Source organism: Astatotilapia calliptera, chromosome 20 (genome assembly GCF_964374335.1).
Source record: "Astatotilapia calliptera chromosome 20, fAstCal68.1, whole genome shotgun sequence".
In the NCBI taxonomy this organism is placed as follows: domain Eukaryota; kingdom Metazoa; phylum Chordata; class Actinopteri; order Cichliformes; family Cichlidae; genus Astatotilapia; species Astatotilapia calliptera.
The window spans coordinates 27,372,029-27,391,124 of NC_137441.1; the positions used below are offsets into that span (position 1 = coordinate 27,372,029).

Sequence of the window (19,096 nt, forward strand, 5' to 3'; positions counted from 1 at the left end):
TCCTTGTCTCATCCTGGACTGTGGTGCTGACACTCACCAGTCCCCGGCCCCCTTCTTTCCGCTTAGCGTAAAGCCTCAGGGTGCTGGACTTGGGGTGAAACCCTCCATGCATGGTAAGGAGCTTTCTTGTCTTTATGTCAGTGGCTTCTATCCAAAGCAGCTGGATAGCGTAGTGGTTAGACTACACGCCTTTGGAACAGAGGATCGCAAGTTCGATTCCTGCCTGGGGCGTCTGTATCCAGTAAGGGTCCTAAGTCTAGACCCCCTATGCTAAGCAAGCCTACCGCATACATGAGCGAGACAGATAAATATGAAGGCATGCCGGCTCGGACGTCGCCCGGATCAACAAGGTCCGCGTCAGGTGTTGAGGAACCAGGGCACCCTGACGAAAAGTGGCATCCAGGATTGCTTTCCTAAATATACATATATATATATATGTATACATATATACATATATATATACATATATATCAGGCAACACGTAACACTGACTGAACCCTGAAATGCAGCTGTATTTCTCAGTATGTGCATTTGCAACTGAAATGCTAATGCATTGACTATCAGGCAAGTTTCGAGGGCTTTTAAAAAAAATATTCAGCTGAGTCCTCATCATATGCCTCGTTGCCATGTCTTGCTTGCATGCAAACATTCCCTCACTTCACTCCAGCAGCCGGTAAATGAGCCAGCCGGTGTCCGCAGCGCATACCTGTGCTCGCTGACATGTACTAACTCACTCTTCCTGCAGGCCATGGCAGAGGAACGCAGAGCAATCACAACAATCTAAAGGATGAATGTGGCCAAGAGAGAGAAGAGGAGGAAGAAGATAGTATTCATTACAAAAAAAGTGACTTCAGGAATGAAATAACATGAAAAAAAGAGACTGAGGTGGAAGAGGAGATGAGATGAAGTAAAAGTCAGGAGTTGCCCAAGGCCACGGCCATTGGTGGAGTTTTTGTGTGGGGAGGAGGGAGAGGAAGAGGGAAATCATTAATGAAACACCTGTCTGTTTCTGACTCCCAATAAATCAGAGACTTTTCATCTTTTTGGGGGGAAGGTGATGTTTTAAGAAGGAGGGCAAAATGAAGAGAAGAAGAAAGTGGAGAAGACAGATGGTGTGGAAGGATTAAAGTTCCAGCAAGTACAGCATCTCTGAGGCTGTGAATCCCACATCGAGGAGGTGTTTGCGTTCGTCAAACTAGATTTATTTGATCAAAAATGACAAAAAAGCTCATATGTAAAATATGGCCTCTGCTCAGGTGCTGTTTCACTCCTGTTTACAGTACTGTACAGCCATACTGTGCAGGACATTCACGTAGAAAAGACTTTCATGCTTGGTGCTGAGTGAAAACGCAGCATAAACTATGTGATGATAATACAGTCAGTGAACAATGCCAGCTTTGTGAAAATGAGGAGCAAAAAACCCCAAAGCACTGTTGACTCTGTTGATTTGTTGTAACAGTTTGTCCAAGAAAGGTGAACTTTGACTTCAAGTCAGCATTCGTCATAAAGATAATAACAATACACATTAAAGAGGCAGTCTGTCGAGCTCACACATAAAAGTCTGTTTTCTTTCCATGAGTGGCACTACTGATCCTGTGCACTCCTTTGTTTGAAGCCTTCTGTCCCTTCAGAGGAGTTTTATAAAGCCCCCCCAAAATATTCAGGATGAGCTTTTGCAGAGTCAAGGTGTAATCCAACTTCATTACATTTCAGGTCCTCTGGGTATCCCAACAGTAACTCCAAGAAAAACACTGCAAATTGGAATTTATGCAATTTCAAACTATGCTCTGTCAATACAACATTTGGCATCATTTAAATAGTTCATGTTGTCAGACTTTGAAGTCAATCTGAGGCTGCGTGGGATACACACACAGTACTGCAAGTAAGTCCCACACCTGCGTGGCGTCAGGTAGCATTAACAGTGCATGCTGCAGCTAGTGGAAGCCAATCAACATACTAATTTTCCCCACATACGTTGCTTAATTATTTAGCAATACATAGATTTATGCTTTATAAATTCATGCCCTTTGCTCCAGTAACATCAGACTCTGATAATGTTGCAATAACCATGAGATTGAAAAAAATCCCAAATATGTTGGAGAAATGTCCATATGAAGAAGGTGGGCAGGCCGAAGCACACCTGCTTACCATGTATCTGTGCAGATGAATATGTATTAGTGATATGAAAACCAATCCCAAGACAGTATTCCACTTTCTTGGGAAAATTTCACTTATCCGAGATACAAAGGAAAGTCTCATATTCCACCAGCGTTCAGTCCCACTGCTTCTTTTCCACAGAGGAATCCTAACTCATGTTTCCAAGGGACGTGTCACTTCCTTCAGAGGAGGCAATGGCAGAAGTAACGGGAAAGAAGCAGAAAGGCAAGAAAAAGAGTTAATTGTGTTAGACTGACTACAATAAGAGGTACAGAGGAGGAAAAGGCTGACACAGATACTTTTGCTGCAGCGATCACATCAGGTAACTACAACACTAAATAAACTGGTTACACAATGAAATGTAATAAATAATTTCAGATGCCAAAGTCCTTAGTCTGTATGTCCTGTAGGCCTCACATCTAATAAAATGGTTGCTTTTTATCTTCGAAGAGCAAATATGCACATTAAATTCACACAGTGTTGATCTAACTAAGTTCTAAATTAAACTAAACAAAATGTGACTTTAGGGGAGTTAGAGGATATAAAAATCCCACAATGCCACCTGCTGTATTCAAGTTTTCAGACTCCAATCCAAAACCTGTGCATCCCAAATGCAATGAAACCACAGGGAGTAGTAGTATTAGTAATTAGTATTAGTTAGTAATGTTGAGGTAAGAGCTAGCTATTAACTTGGATCAGCAAATAAAATAAGCAGCTTCTAAACAGAGACTAACTAATGTGATATGGAGATGAATAATCACCATAACAGCGAGCAACTCTGGGCCCACTGACGTCTTACAGATGTTTTGCTGACTTACATGTACCACATTATAACTTTTGATTAAACAACAAAAGAAAATCAGACTTTAAATGATCACTGGATCGGCTTAAAAATATAAATTAATACCAATATTTCTGAACTGAAATCATGACATCCTTTTTAGGAATGCCATTCACTTACCTGTGCTGTACTTACCTGTCCTCATCCAGCAACATTCACTACATGAGACACATGACAACAGCGTGGGCCAGAACAAAGGGGACACACACACATACAGGTGAGGATGAATATACACACTATGACAGTCTATACCCGACGATCATCGCTCAATCCCCGTGGGCAGAATATGAAATTTGACATGTGACGTGTTAAGCTGCTTCGTTTTGCTGAACATAATGATTTTTCATTTTATTTAAAGTCCAACCTGAACAGAAGTGCTGATGGATGAAATAACCCGTGCCAACACACATCAGGTCACAAAGTCTGGCGATGCAATCAAGCGAAATATTTGGCACTGATCCCACATAGATTACCTCTAATGATCATGCTGTACGCAGCGAGTTTATGACAGCCAGTATAGCCGCAGGTGCTTTGCAGGTGGGTGGGTGAGCTCTTAAAAGCCTTTCAATTGTGGATTTTATTAGTGTGAATCAGCTGTGTCAGAGACAGTGACAGGTTTGACACTGCATGGATCACCTACGTGGAAACACACTGCAGAGCTGGATTTGTTTATCATGCAGCTGACAAGGTAACATTTTATTAGAAACTTCTAATAGAAAAGACTTGTTTTTATTTTTTTTCTGCTCTCAGACACACAAATTTGTATCCAAAAGATGATTTAAGTGAGTTTAATATGAACATATTTACCTGGTCATTGTTAACTAGATTTACTTTATATGGAGAAGTGTGTGCTGCATGACCTTGTGTGTGTGCGTCCCATGTTCTTACTGACCTGGGCTGGAGGTGCCTGGAGTGGCAGCGGCGGCCGCTCGGGCTCGACTCACCAACAGGGCCTCCTGGTTTTCAGCCAGAGCTTGCTTAGCCAGGTAGCGCTCCCTCTTCATCTTCAGCTCCAGGGACTCGGGAACATCGGGTACAATCCAGTCAATGGCTCGCAGCACGAAGAACACCACGTGCTGGTGACAGTAAAAACAACAGCAAGAACAGTGTGAACAATCTCCACATCACAAATTGTCATTAATTTTAAGCAAACAGACAGCTGATCTTCAAGCATGAAAATGGAAAAACAGTACTTGTAGTTTTATTTTCCACATAATTTGTACAACTGGTGAATAATTTCTTCTCTCTCAGGTGAGCATTAACAAATAACTGTGAGGAAATGGCAGAGAGGAGGTATATAGAGAGAGAATAAAAAGTGATGCAGATGGAAACAAAACGGTAAAAGAGGACTAAATCATTAGAATTTGTCCAAACAAGCAGAACTGGCATAGAGGTGTCAGTGAAAAGGCAATACTAAACAAAGGTAAAACCACTAAAACAGGCAAAATGAAGTAAATAGAGATGCTAGGAAGCTTCCGTCATACCTCAAATGCAATAATAAAGCCAAGTCTGACTGCCAGGAGCTCCCAGTAAAACAGTGTGTAGTTTCCATTGTTGTCTCTGAATGCTTTGTATCTGAAAAACCCCAACAAACATAATTTGTTACAAAGTTACAACAAGAAATATTTGTAATACTTGGTGTGTATAATATACAGCAGCAGCACATGAAAAGAACAGTCTTAATATTCAGTAATATCACCCATTGTTGGCCAAGGCTATGACATGAACACACTTAACTTAAATGTTAAGAAACTTAAATGTTGCTTAGCAACACCAAAGTAACCATATATGAGAAGTTGAACTTGACACATAAGATGAAGGAATAAAAAGGAGCATAAAAAGAAAGCTCAAAGCAGCATACCTGCACATAGGGTACTCTGTGTAGTTGAGTGGGGCGTAAGCCAGGGTGAAGTTGACGTATCCGTTGAGATCATTGTCAAATTTGTACTGATACAGCAGGCGAGGTAAAAAATCTGAAGTGAACGCTATTAGGAAAGCCTGAAAAAGAATAAAAGATAATAAATGTTCTTTTTTTCCTCATATTGCTATGTAGTCTGACAATAATGTATTAGACATGAACTCACATTGGCAATGACAGACAGGTGTGACAAAGCTTCCAGTATGTTAAACCACACTCCGATGTTTTGTGCACGTTCAGCCACCGGCCGGCGGTACTCGCACACAAACTTGTGTGCATCCAAACGAATCTCCACCCAGTTGTTAAGGAGGGCGAAGAGCGGAGCGAGGGGGAACGCCGCCACAAAGATAGTAATGAACCCAAACTGGAGCACTGCAGCACATGAAATTAAAATTAGATAATTAATCTTTGCATTTTTTCATCAAAATGGATATTATCTATGTGTGAATTTTTAGTTGGACTGAACTGGCGATCCGGTTGAATGCAGTGATATTAAAGTCTCTAAATCAGATATGGATACTCACCCATCTCCAGGTACTCTTCGAACAGGCCCTCACACTCAACCAGCTGGTAATCCTCTTCCCAGCGCCGAGGCTCATGGGATGCCTTGCCACCCAGCACTTTTGCCAGAGTTCTCTTCTGGCGCCAGGCCTTCACTTTACTGTTAGGGAAGAAAAAGACATTTTCGGTTTAATTCAGTTTTATTTATAAAGGCACACATTCGCCTCAAGGTGCTTTATACTCTAAGGTTAAAACCAAAAAACTATTCGAAAGAAACCCCAACAACAGACAACCCCTGTGAGCAAACATTTGGCAACAGAGGGAAGGAAAAACTCCCTTTTGACAGGAAGACACTTCCAGCAGAACCAGGCTCAGGGAAGAGCAGCCATCTGCCGCGACCACTTGGGGGTGATGGCATGGGAGAAGACAGCAGAAACAGGAGAAAGGAGATAACTATGGGAGAAAGTGCCAGAGTTTAATAACGGCTAATGACTAAATAGACACGTGGTGCAAAACCTTGCAGAGAGTGAAAAGAAGTGAGTGAAGAGGGAAGGGAACGCCCCAGCAGCCTGGGCCTATTGGAGCATAACTCCAGGGTCACCTGATCATTTGATGGAATCAGGATAAGGATTTATGTTAGTATGCATTGTAACATGCAATGGCAAAAATGACAGAAACAGCACATTTAGAGGATGTTCATTACATCACAGATATGACACAGGACTAATTTTTTGTAGCTGAACAGCAATCATTCTTCCCCAATAACCACCATAGACTTTCAGTTGGAATTAGTTAACCAAACCTATTTTCTATCACTGGAAGCATTTGTTGCTGATGTAATGACTGCAATCCCCTCTCATCTTTTACAACACATGCCGCCCCACCACTGAGTGGGGAAATGTGCTTGTTTTCTTCATGCAGTCATCTTTGTCTGTTTCACTGCAGCAGCACAAGACCAAATTTCCAGCATCATCCCCTTGGCCACTCCACATTTATGATTCATCACTAACATCAGTTAACACAGTCCATGACTGCCCCTCTTTGGCCCACTGTAAGCGCTGGCTTGTGTTTGGCTTCTCTGCATGTAAATCTCATTTCATTCAGCCTGTTTCTGACAGTTCTGTAACAAATGTTGGCTCCTGTTTCTGCCCATTTATTTTTCATGTATAGCAATAATTTCTGTCATCATATCTGTGATTTGTTTATGTGCTACAAAGTAAAAGAGCTGGATCCTCAAGAGTGATGATTACATAATTTTGCCAGAGGTTTTAAGCGTATTTACTGAACTGCTCCTCTGCTGCCCTTATTTTACACTTACTGTCTGCAGTAAGTCTTAAACAGTCACACACAGCTGATGGTGCAGAGGCACATGGATGAGATTTACTGCACTAAACAGCTGGAACTGTGGAACAATATGACACAGCACAGCTACTTTTATGCATCTCCCACATCTGTACCAGTTTTAGCTTTTATCCTAACTCTGCTTTAATCTTTTCAGTTGTATTTGACAGTCACTGTACTTATTGCTCATGTGTTTGAATCTAATTTGTTTAATTATTATTTTATTGCAGAAAAAATTTACTCCTGAAAATTTTTCTCTAAAAAGTAAGATGTCCTGGTAAACCACGAAAGCTTTTAAATAAATAATAAAGGATGTAAATAAAAGGAAGAATAAAGGATGTTTAAATATGCTGGAGATTGACAACAGAACATTTTTCTATAAAAACATAAAACATATACATAAAAAAACCCATAAAAGCTAAAAGTGTAGCAACGTACGGTAAGATGAACTCCTGAACGTTGTTGATGAGCTGTTTTCCCACCATTATGATGAAAAGTTGTTGAGCCAATTCAATGAGGCAACCCCCGGCACCACACTGTAACGCAAAGACACACAGACATGACACTATGGGGGCATCATTTTCACATGCTGGTACGTTACAGGCTCTCTAAATCACTCACGTCTTCATTTCTCATCCCGAACAAGGTCCCGTAGTTGGTAGGGTAACCCACAAACCTAATCACAGAGAGATCAGTGGCACCTTAAATACTTTCTTTGTCTCAGTGTCTTCATCTTTTCATGATTATCCTGTGTGTCTGTTGTGACTCGTGTGTCTCACCTTCCTTTAAAGAAAGCCACATAAAAGGGAGACGAGTAGAAGTTGACAAACTGGAAGATGAACACCTTGAAGATGAAAGCGTTGTCATACTGGGTTTGTGTTCTGTGCATCTCTGCAACACATCGCACAAAAACACAGTGTTAAAGACATCGAGACAATGTTGCCTTTGATTTCACTTAGTTTAAATGACTTCAAAGTGATTTTTATATAGATAACAAGATATTATGATAACTGGTTTACAGGTAGTCAAAACTAAGAAAAAAGGGAAACCACAGTGTAAACTATTTTTTTTACATTAATTTGGGGTGTTTTTTGATTTGTCTGTTTTTTTACAAGAATCAAGAATCAGCAGCGAATATGATTGTCTATCATACTTTCTTGACTGAAATGAGATAATTCTACAAATACTCTGCTGGATACATCATCAACAATCCTGCCGATATCCATTTTAAACAGTGGCTGAACTGTTTAAACATCAAGATTAACAGTTACAATCTTTTTGGAGGGGTTAAACATGTACACTAAAATTTTTACAACAATCTGGTTGCATAAATATGCACATCCTTAGCTATTTAAAGCCTGACCCATGAAATAATTGTCAGAAAATTATTATTTATTTGTTCTTATTTTTTGCCTAAACAATTAAGCAGAGTTTTTGCACACTGATCATGTGAACATCTCAAGAACTCATGAAAAGTCATGTATCAAATATGGTACACTGTGAGTTAAAGGGTTAAACTAACAACTTTGTTGAAGCACCTTTGCATTTTATTACAGTAGTCAGTCTTTTTGGTTAGTTGTTAGCATGGCACGTCTTCATTATTTGCCCTTCTCTTCTCTGTAAAAACACTCCAAGTTTTTCAGATTATGGCGCCATCTTTTGAGCACAGTCCTCTTCAGGTCACTCCACAGTTTTTCAGCAGGATCTGAATCTGTACTCAGGCTGGCTCATTTTTTGGTGAATCAGTTATTTTGATGATCTGGATATATGCAGCTGGTTGCTGCTGTTGTGCTACAAGGTCCAAATCCTCTTGATCTTCAGTTTTCTAGCAGATGCCTAAAGAGGTTTTTTGTGAAAAACGATTGCTATTTTAGTACTGTTCATAAATCCTCCCAGCTTGACTAAAGCCCTACTGTAGTTCCAGATGAAGAAAAACAGCCCCAAAGCACGATGTTATCACTACCATGCTTCATTGCAGGTACAGTTTTTCTCTGGTGATGTGAACTGTTTTTGTGTCAAACATATCTCAAGGAATCACTCCTAAAACCTTCAACTTTGGCCTTATCAGATCATGACACAAAACCTACATGCTTGTGGACGCTCTGATGTATGTATATCATGTGTGTGTTTAACTTGAGATTGTTGTCACATGTAGTACACAACCAGTTCTTGCCAGAAATTCCTGCAGCTCATTTAATGTTGCTGTAAATCTCCCTGGCCAGTTATCTTCTTGTCTTTCCCTCAGTTCTGGCAGTAATGGGGTTTTTTTCATCTATTTTCAGCAATGAGATCAGTTTGATGTGTTTGTAAGTTATTTGCAGATCACAAATTTTGTTGGAAGATGCCACAAGGTACACATCAGGAAAATCCTACAAAAACAGCTGAACTTCATTTGATTTTAATGAGTCACTTTAACTGATGACTAATGTTTAATATGAATTCACATGTGATTAATCTTACCCCTAATTATAAGAAGGCGTGCAGACGTGTCCAACCACATTGTTTTTAGGGTTTTTAAAAATATTTTTTTGTGTGTAGACTTTTTATGCCCTCTGTATCTGTACTTTACAGTCCCATAATTCTGCAACATGATGCAGCTACTTTGACAGAAACAATAACCATAAGGATCCAACTGAAGAGATTCACCTGCTCTGGAGAAGTCTGAGCTTTTAGTTAGTGGCAATCAAGTACAAAGCTGATAACAATATACACCACAGAGGTTTGAGGTGTGTGAGAGCAGCATTGATTCTTACCCCATTTAGTGAGCTGCTCAGCTAATGCAGTGTAGACCTGGCCCATCAGCAGTATGAGCCCCAGGTTTACAATACTGCTGGAGATGTTGGCTATGGTCCCTGCCTGGGGGAGGAAATTAAATGCATGAATGTTTGTATGATAAATAAAATGCAGTGATTTGCAAAATAATTTAAACATGTACAAATATATTTAATTAAAAACAGTACCAACACAACACAACTCAAATGTTGATCGTTTTTGACCATGTGAACTGGCAGTAAAAGTTGAGAGAATGGCAAAAAAAATGTGTAAAGTTAGTAACACTGAGCTGTTTCTTGGTATAATGTAAATATGAGAATTTTACTGCAGATCATATGTGTTACATAATATGATAAAAAGTGTCAGCATAAATTTCTGTACACAGTGGACAAAGAAGAAAACCAAGACTGAACGGTCATGATTGTTGACTGGAGCCTATCACATCTGTCACAGGACAAAGGGTGGGGCTACTCCCTGGAAAGGGAGCCAGTCAACCACAGGGCTTAAACAGAGAAACAGACAACCATTCACACTCACTTTCACACCTATGGCCAATTTTATATTCACCAGTTAACCTAACATGCATGTCTTTGGACTGTGGGATAAAGCCAGAGCACCCAGAGAGAACCCACACAGTGTGGGGATGTATGAGTCTGGGGCCTCCATACAGAAAGTCCCCAAATGGCCAGTGGATTCCACCACCACTGCACCACTGTGATGCCCAAAAAATGAAAATGTTATATTAAAATGTGATTGTGATCATTTTTAATAATTTAATAATTGCATTCTCTTCTTATTAACAGTTTTCTTTTTGGAAAAAAGCTCCAATGTGTTTGTAGCATTTCTTTGTGCAAAGCATGAAACAGCTGTAATGTACCTCTGTCCGCAGCACAGGGCTCCCAGAATGAAATATCACCACACTGATGATACCACGGCACACGACCACCGTCACCAGGAAGATCATCACCACACACAGCTGAGAGAAGAGGGGGAAAAGCACACCTGTAGCTGCGACATAATATGCTGCACACAGCCAGAGGCACACAAAGGTCTGCTGTCATCATCAACACCATGCAGCATAATATAAGACCAAGAAGTCAAGAGTCCAGCATCCTCATTGCGGCTCTCATGATGCTCATCATAAAACTGATCCATATCTCTTACATCCTGACTGACATCTTTCAGAGCACAAACAAAGTTTTTAAAAGACGGCTTTAATTGAATGTGCTAGACATGCATATGCTTTTCTAAGTCAGTAGCATTTAGTAGTAGGATTTTTCTAAAGATTGGCAAGCAAGCAAGAGCTTCCAACAAGAGCTTGGATCAGGTATTATTCCCATAAAATTTAGTAACAGCTGAATAATTTTTTCCATGATATTCATTTCTTTTCTTTGTCTAATAGTGGATTCTATTCCTTTCAGTTTCGGGAAATTAACTTGCAGACATTTTCATTCCTTATATCAAAATTCACAACTATCATAACATCAGTATGTTTCCAGCAAAATCCTTCTACTGAACAGGGAAGAGAATTAGAATTTTAAAACATTTCCATCTCTAATCCCATCATCAAAACAAGGGTGTGTGAAAAACGATCCTCAGATCTGCATCTACAAAGAAGTGAATCTTGGACACAGCATAAAGTGCGTGGATGAGATGATGGGATCATATCTGGCCCTGTAGGCATGTGACCTGGATTCATTATTAAAAAAGGGTTCAGTTAACAATGCAGGATTTACTGGAATGGCACAAAGGTGTTAACCCCACCTCTATTTCTCAACACAATCACAAAAGGAAAAGCTCAAGAGAAACCGAGACTCCTTACTGAAACCACGTGCAATGAGATTAATGATGAGAAAAAGAGAAAGTCTGTTGTTCGGGAGCGGATCTGGATCTGCTGTATTAGAACGACATTTTACAGTGTGACAATAATAGTGGTAATTAAACCGTTTAAGAACCTAACTAAACATAATGCATAGTGTTAAAATGCACCTCGAGTATTTCTTTTACTGAAGTGCAAAAACAACAAAACAGCAGTACAGTATGTAAAATATTTTAAATGGCCTCACCATCATTATGATAACCATGGAGCCAGTGAACATGCGAGACAGCCTGGTTTTTTCAGGAAAGTATGGCTCTTTGACCCCAGTCACTGGATTTTGCTCCATAGTAGGGGCCATGGCTGCAAACTCCGGCCGAGGACGCTCCTTAAAGAAAACAGTGACCATCATCACTGGACACACTCTTCACCGGCTTTGTCTGGTTCACAGATTGGTCTGTAACTTTAGTCTTTGCTCTGTTGTTTACCTTGTTTACTCTGTACAAAACTGAAACTTCCGTGTATAAAGGTTAAAATCAAATATTAAAAAAATAGAATCCCTGTGCAAACAAGTGCAAACAGTCATGATGCCCATTACTGTATTACTGGATCTATAATCATGACAGACCTAAGAGCTCTAAACCGAATAAGACCAGTATGATCACACTCATACTGAAAGCAACCAATACCTCCTCTTCATGGAAGTCCATACAGTCCCAGTGATGTGCCAGAGTGGCCATTTTTCTCTTCCAGTACTCCAGAAAGGTTACAGCCCAGAATGACATGAACACACTGAAAAACACTGTACCTGGATGGTCAAATAAGTATCCCAGCTGCAACAGAGAAAGGTACAACCATTAGGTTCAAGTCTTTTTTCGCAGAGTCAGCGATTTGTTCACCACGAAAAGCTTGGTACCTTCGTCAAGGTGCAGATCTCAGACATGTTCCAGGCCTTACATGTTTTGCAGAGTGGACACATGGTATAGCTAGCTCCACTGTTACAGATTTCCTCCCTGTTGACAGACACACTGACACAGATTAGTTACACCTGAGATAACACTAATTACAGGTTTTAAAGCAACAAGTATTTGGCCTCACATAACTGTGAGGCCCAATAATGATCAGTGTGGGAGCTAAGGGATTGGGAGAATTAACTCTAATGGATGTAAAGGCTGCACATATACCTATTACGTACTGCTTCCAGGGAACAGATGAGCGGTGTGGAAAGCATTCTCCTAACCTCCTGCCGGGAAACAAAGCTACTGCTCTTTCCTTTATTACAGTTATAGAGTGAGTTACTGAAACCCTGACTGCACATGGGATCAGCTACAAATAAAGCCTGGACTGACAGCGAGATCTATTTCCTCCTCTTTTTTTTTTAATAGGAGGATTATTCTGCACTAATTGTCCATTAGAGATGGCTGCTTTTTCTTGCTGCCACAGACTCTCTTTCCTAGGATATCGACTTATCCCTAAGAAATGAAGCCAGAAAAAGGTAAACAGTAGTTACAGCGGCAATATTACTGTACACAATCTAGGCTACACTTACACTGAGAAGAAAAACCAGAAAGGAGAGCCAACTCTTAATAAATAATATATGACAAACTGGCACAGACATCCCACATGTAGATGATCTAGCTGTGAAGCGAGTCTTTATGCAGAGTGCGCTCTGCTTTGAAATATTTGAATCTAAAGTTGTGCTTGTTTGAGAGAGTCTGTAAGTGGAGTTTAATTTCCAGGAAACTGTGGCAGCCCTTAAAACAAAAGCTATAACACACTTATTTGCTTTCTTTCTAAGGAGAAATCAATGCTAATCTCATGTGTGTACATTAAGTACAGCACTGAACTTTGGCTCTTATGTTGGACATCAGTAAGGTTTTTGCTATACGTTTCTGAACAGGCACAACGGCACCAATTTCAGCAGCTTCACTGAAACAATAAGACTCTAAGAAGCCACTGCAGCCAGCAGCTGGCTGACAATGATTAGTCCCGTTTATTTTTATTATGAGCCATGTGGGTGTGCATTAAATTCAGCTGAATCACTATCAATAGTGATACATGTCAGTGCATAAGTATGTTTAATGTTTAATTAAACATAATGTCTGGTTACCATCTGAAACTCCATTGAGGGATCGGGGGGTCAGGGGGCTGGGTGATCAATAGTTGCCCCATGACTGCATTGGATTTTTTCACATTTGGCAACTGTTTGCAACTAGTTGCAACTAACTTTGTGTGAGGGTTTCCTATTTGTTTGATTTTTATGTTATACATTATTAAAGACAAGATCCAAGTTTTTGTGTCTATTAAAACGGTGGTTGCTTCACTTGTGTTTGAACTGCCTGCTTAAACTGACCCCTGTGTGTAAAACTTCAACAACTATGCCACAATACCTTATCTAAGTGAGTGCAGTCACACGTGACTAGCCATGTCTGTAATGCGACATTTCATTTAAAATTATTTTGTGTTACACAATAAAACACATGCTATGTATACATGATGCAGACTCACGCTGGTGTGTTGGTACCCATGGACATCACTCCAGACACAAAGACCAGAGTCCCGACCACTGCTGCCGGCAGCAGCCAGGCTGTGTAGAAACCTGCAGAGACAAAAAGCTCCATTAGACTGCAGCTCTCAGCTGATGCAAGACGGATGTTCAATTTCAGCTGCAGTGATGACTTTCATCCTGACAATAATGGTTTCAAGCTCAGGTATAGCCCCTTTGCATATACTACACTCTCCTCTTAACAGAGATTCATAAAAGAATTTCACTGCTAAAAAAAGGAGTTTCCACTTGTACCTTTTTGTGAAAAAAGAAAGGAAGAAAAAAGTAATAGATACAATTCACTGTAGAGTCAGTGCCAGGAGGCTGTAGCTTAGATTGCTGTATCATACAGTATGTTTATTTATGTGAGCACTCTGCTTATTGTCCTGTATTAGTTTTGATCCATTTCTAATCATTTTAAATGATTCTGGCGTGTAATACAGACTCCACGTATTTCTCATTTATTAAAATGAACAGCGGGGTTTTTTTAAAATAGAGAAATCTTTGGCCCCCATCAGACTCAAATCAAATGACCAGAATTGTAATAAAATTATAGTTAGCTACTAAATTTAAATTGATTTCAACCAAATAATCTGCAAAAACTGCTTTAGTTTGTGCTTCAAGGTAATAAAATTACTGAGATATCAATAGAACGCTTATGTTGAGCAGTTAATTAAACTCAAATTACTTGTCGACAGGGAGAAAGCCTTAACAGTTGCACAGATATTTATAATGTTTTCATTTTAGCAATAATGACAAAATCTAAATATTTAATTAACATTACTAGTTATTGTGATACCTTCTGGTCTGGATTCAGTAATCCTCCTGGATTCAGGAAGGAGTGGGCTTTTTATCTGTAAAAAATGAGCCAAATTTTTTGAACAACAGAAATAAGAATATATATTTACCCAGCCAGGCAAAGTAGAGTGCAATCTTCTCTCCAAAGTACTCCCTGATATGGTCCAGTGGTTGATACTTGTACCATTTGCACCAGCGGGCCCAGTAGTAGTAGAGAACCTGCCTCTGGTTCAGCTCGTCAGGTCGGACCTCGTGCTTTGGAAGCTGAAAGGGCCCCTAAAGAGAAAAAACATGCTGCTAGTGAGAAAGAGAAAACGACACATTTCAGTGTACAGAACAGCTAAAAATAACTCACCTCATGCAGCGGGAACGCTGCTGTGTACGCCCCTTCATTTAACAGTCTGTCCACTCCGACTTCAGCCTTCTTCCTTTTCCCATATGCTGTCCTGGCAAGAATCTCATAGACCTGAAATAAAACTCTCAGTCTGTTAGTTCAAATATACATCCGATACATTCAGTATACTACTATTGTCACACTTGTGTTACTTACAACACGGTGCCTCTGCGTATTTGTGAAATATGTATCGTGATCTTCCCAGCCAAGGAATCTGAAGAAAAGCGTACATTCAGCAAAACACGCAGCAGTGATCTGATCCAACTGTTTGCAGAAGTTAACCCACCTGCTCATCTTTGACTTGCGAAAGGCACATGTGTAATAGTCCAGAGGCCTGTTAGGCACAGACTCCGTCATTACGTTAGGTATGCATAGTTTACTCAGTACCCGAGCAGATGTGTTGAGGTCTAGATGCTGCTGTGCCTGGGACACAAACACAGATACAGGTGACCTCCTTCTATTACTGTAGAACAGCATAAGATGCACGTTTTTGGTTCTGAGTGAAATGTTACGACAGGTTTTCATTGTCTTAAGAGATAATCAGAAAATGTTCGCATGATTAAAGAGAAAAGTGAGAGAGTAAAGACTTTATCTGGTAAACATCAGTGTGCTCTTTCATATTAAGTTGTCCTTGTTTATTCCCCAAATTAGTATTATTATCAACTGGGTTTAACGTCACGTAACAAATAACTTTAAATTGAACCTACCTAGAAATAAATAGCTGTACTTACTTGCAGTGGAGCTCTAAGGCAAAGCTCCTCAGCATAACACACCAACACATCCCAGGGGGCGCTAATTTTGAGAAAGTGTATGGTCTTCTTTTCATTTGCAGTTTCCTCCTACAAGTAAAGAGGCAACAAAGAAGACGTTAATCAACAAGTCAGGAAAAATAATGAACAGATTTAATAATTTAATAATAAGATAAATAATCTTTAATCTTGTCAACAACACCTTTTCCATGACCAAGCCAACACTCTCCAGGTTCTGAACAAACTTCTCTCTCCACTGAGCCAGTTGTGCTTTCCTTCGTTCAGACCTGCTGCTCTCCTCAGCGGGAACGGCTTCCCTCTCCTCACTGGTAGCCATATTTGTCCCTTTCCCTCGCCGCTTCCTCCGTGAACGAATCTCCCACACCAGCACGAAGTCTGCACCCCAGACCAGAGGAGTGAAAGGTTAAATGAACGAATGACTTTGTCTACCTACCACTGAGCTGATGAAACCTCATGCAAAGCGAGCAGCCTACCAATCTTAGTTCTCCCGTCTCTGAAGTAATTCCCCAACTGTGGCACTGGTTGCTTACTTCTTGTAGGAGACTGCATATAAATGGGATCATCGCCATCCATATCTCCATCAGCAGCTGCAGCTGCAAGCTGACAGTTGAGCCACCATTAATATATCATGAAACTCTGTAAAGAGACAGCTGCTGACGAAAACTCTGCTCACTTTTCTGCATTTGAACCTTTTCGCTCGGTGTATGAATGTTTAATTGGCTTTGAGGAGAGGTTTAATTCTTGTGCTAGTACATGCCTCCACTTTGCAGTAATAAGACCAGAAAGATGAGCCGAAAACAATCTTTCAGTGCAGTAAAGTCATGCCTCACCATTACCCATTATCAGTGTCCTTACAGTACCTTGTGTTCATGTTTATATTACATGAAGGGTAAAACCCCTCAAGACTCACTGCCACATCTCTGAGAAATCAGTGAGGCCAAAAGGGAACAGGATAATGAATAACTGCTGTGTCAAAGTGATGCGATTTTATAGATTTATGTGAGCTGAAGAGATATCACACTGCAGTATTGTAGGAAATAAGTAAAGCAGAGCTTACATATCGTGGGGGGATAAAGCTCCCATTCTGCAGGCTCCCATAGCTCTCTGTGCTTTGTGCTTCAGCCCTAGTATCCAGATCCAGGAGGACCTCTCTGTCTCCCTTCAGCCGCTCTGAGCTCTTCCTCAACATGATAAAAAAAAGCTCCTGTGACTTGAAGCAAACACTATGCCTTCACATGAAATCTGTACTGAAGGAATTCAAAGATAACTTCAGCCAGGCTGAAGGTAAGAGATGCAAAAAAAGCCTTAAAAAATCTGGATACTGGTCTTTGCTATAGTGAAAAACAAGCTGCTGCTGAAGTCTGCATTTGTAGCAATCTACGCTTCCCTTGTCCTCGTTCTGCTTTTTATCTCTGCATCCATCAGGCTCCTCTGCTCCACTGCAAGAGCCGTGGATACCGTAATGGATCTAGCACGCAGGCAACACCGCGCACAGTGCTGTGCTGCATCTCAGCAGGGAAATGCACGTTTTCACCTCATAAATAATGTAACAGTTAGTGAGTGGCAGTCCAAGCTCTTATGTGCTATAATAATATAATTATATGGACATAACGCACTGTGAGAGGATTCTTCTCTTTGAAGTCAATGTGTATTCCTTCATCCATGCAAGCTGTTTCATATACTTCACTGAACTGGTTTGAAATTCTGCAGATAATTAACATAAATTACACGAGGATGAAGCACCACCCCCACGTGATCTTCTCAAAGCGCAGAACAAACTGTGCGCACTTAAAAATGCTGTTGGTTTATACTCAGAGTCCAGAAGCCCCACATGTACCAGGAGGTTGTTTTTTTTTTTTAGCTAAAAAGTGATGTTTCTGTGTGTTTTTTTATGTGTAATAACTTTGCTAATACTGTAGTCAACAGGATGAATGAAGAGGTTATATATAAAATGAAGAACTAAATAAATGAATTAATTATTGCCAATGAGACTTTTTAGCTAGATAAATAAAGGATATATAAAACTAAGTCACTTTTTGGCACACCACCTCCAGCAGCCTTCCTGCTTTTCATGCTGTTTGCAGTGCTGCAGTCAGAGCAGAGTCGAACCTGTGAGACATGTATGAAGGAATAACACAACACATACAGTAACCAGAGTCGTGCTGTCAAAGGGAAACTCTATTTTAAAAACAATGATGACATCACCAGTATCTTTGAGTGGATTTTAATGCAATGCCGGAGCCAACACTGGCGAGTTTGAAAGATGCTTTAGAGCAGTGGTCATGAACTCCAGGCCTCGGAGGCCGGTGTCCTGCAGGTTTTAGATCTCACCCTGCATTAACACACCTGAATCAAATGATTAGTTCATTAACAGGCCTCTGAAGAACATCAAGACATGTTGGGGAGGTAATTTCGCCATTTAAATCAGCTGTGTAGGATCAAGGACACATCTAAAACCTGCAGGAGTTCGAGACCCCTGCTCTGGAGCTTCACCTTAGCTATCCACAACAAACCTTTAGGGCACAGCACATAATCTTCATTTTCATATTAAACTTTTTCCTGTGAATTTCCCTAGAGGTCAAAACCCCTGATATTTTACCCAACATCGATCCAACATCAACATCTTTCCTCTTTTTTCGCCATAAGCCATCACAGCCTCCTTTTCTATCAGTGATGCTGTTTTGTAATGGTTTACATTTGGTTTCAAGTCTTTCAGTCTCAACTTCTAACCCTATTTATGATTTTGAAACTGTGTTACTACAAAGAGTTCACAGCTTTCTTTTTCATGGTAACCTCACAAGCACACTATTACTGTACTACTAAATAATAAAGATACCTCTGAACAAGACCAGTGGTAACGGTTGCCCTAGCAACTATAAAATTATTATCAGCAATAAAGGAAGTTGTTAACATGTACTCTGGATTGTATCTGATGCTATCTTGAACGTCTTCCTTTCACTACAAACTGAGTCAGCTGATACCAAACATCCTTTAAGTTTATCGACACTTTGAGCATTTGCAAGGTGCTCCGAACTTAAAACCCATATTTGCTCTGCCAAAAGTAAATAACTTGGGTTCACATAAAAGCACTTTGGGTGTTTCAGTCATAAGTTACTCACTACCCGCAACACACACACCATATAGACGTCCCTGTACACTTTGGTTGACATCAGGCTTGGATGCAAACTGTTTGTATGACCTCTGCAGGTGTGTCAGAGAAATTAGAGTAACTGAAATGGCAAA

The 19,096-nt window shown here is 40.3% G+C and overlaps 1 protein-coding gene across 2 annotated transcripts; it reads right to left on the reverse strand.

Moving 5' to 3' along the window:
- Nucleotides 1-1,180: 1,180 nt before the first annotated feature.
- Nucleotides 1,181-17,367, reverse strand: ano11 (anoctamin 11). 2 transcript variants are annotated; one of them, XM_080294250.1, is made up of 23 exons: nt 16,911-17,367; nt 16,327-16,453; nt 16,035-16,228; nt 15,815-15,922; nt 15,370-15,506; nt 15,240-15,297; nt 15,045-15,155; nt 14,800-14,965; nt 13,855-13,945; nt 12,263-12,359; nt 12,036-12,179; nt 11,597-11,734; nt 10,408-10,506; nt 9,512-9,614; nt 7,538-7,649; nt 7,380-7,434; nt 7,197-7,294; nt 5,441-5,577; nt 5,083-5,288; nt 4,860-4,996; nt 4,483-4,573; nt 3,943-4,074; nt 1,181-2,337 (listed from the first exon to the last, which is right to left on the reverse strand). In XM_080294250.1, exons 1-23 carry the CDS (start codon nt 17,040-17,042, stop codon nt 2,311-2,313), a joined length of 2,700 nt encoding a protein of 899 aa, XP_080150376.1. In that variant the 5' UTR covers nt 17,043-17,367; the 3' UTR covers nt 1,181-2,310. The 2 variants fall into 2 exon arrangements, with proteins under 2 accessions (XP_080150376.1, XP_026009629.1); XM_026153844.2 differs by having other exon boundaries at nt 3,891-4,074; nt 16,911-17,353.
- Nucleotides 17,368-19,096: the final 1,729 nt, after the last annotated feature.

Coding starts and splice junctions, on each gene's coding strand:
- ano11 (XM_026153844.2), bottom strand. CDS start 17,042: ATGTTGAGGAAGAGCTCAGAGCGGCTGAAGGGAGACAGAGAGGTCCTC. Junction 16,454..16,910: donor GCTTTATCCCCCCACGATAT/GTAAGCTCTGCT, acceptor CTCAACTGTCAG/CTTGCAGCTGCAGCTGCTGA. Junction 15,507..15,814: donor GCCTTAGAGCTCCACTGCAA/GTAAGTACAGCT, acceptor TTTGTGTCCCAG/GCACAGCAGCATCTAGACCT.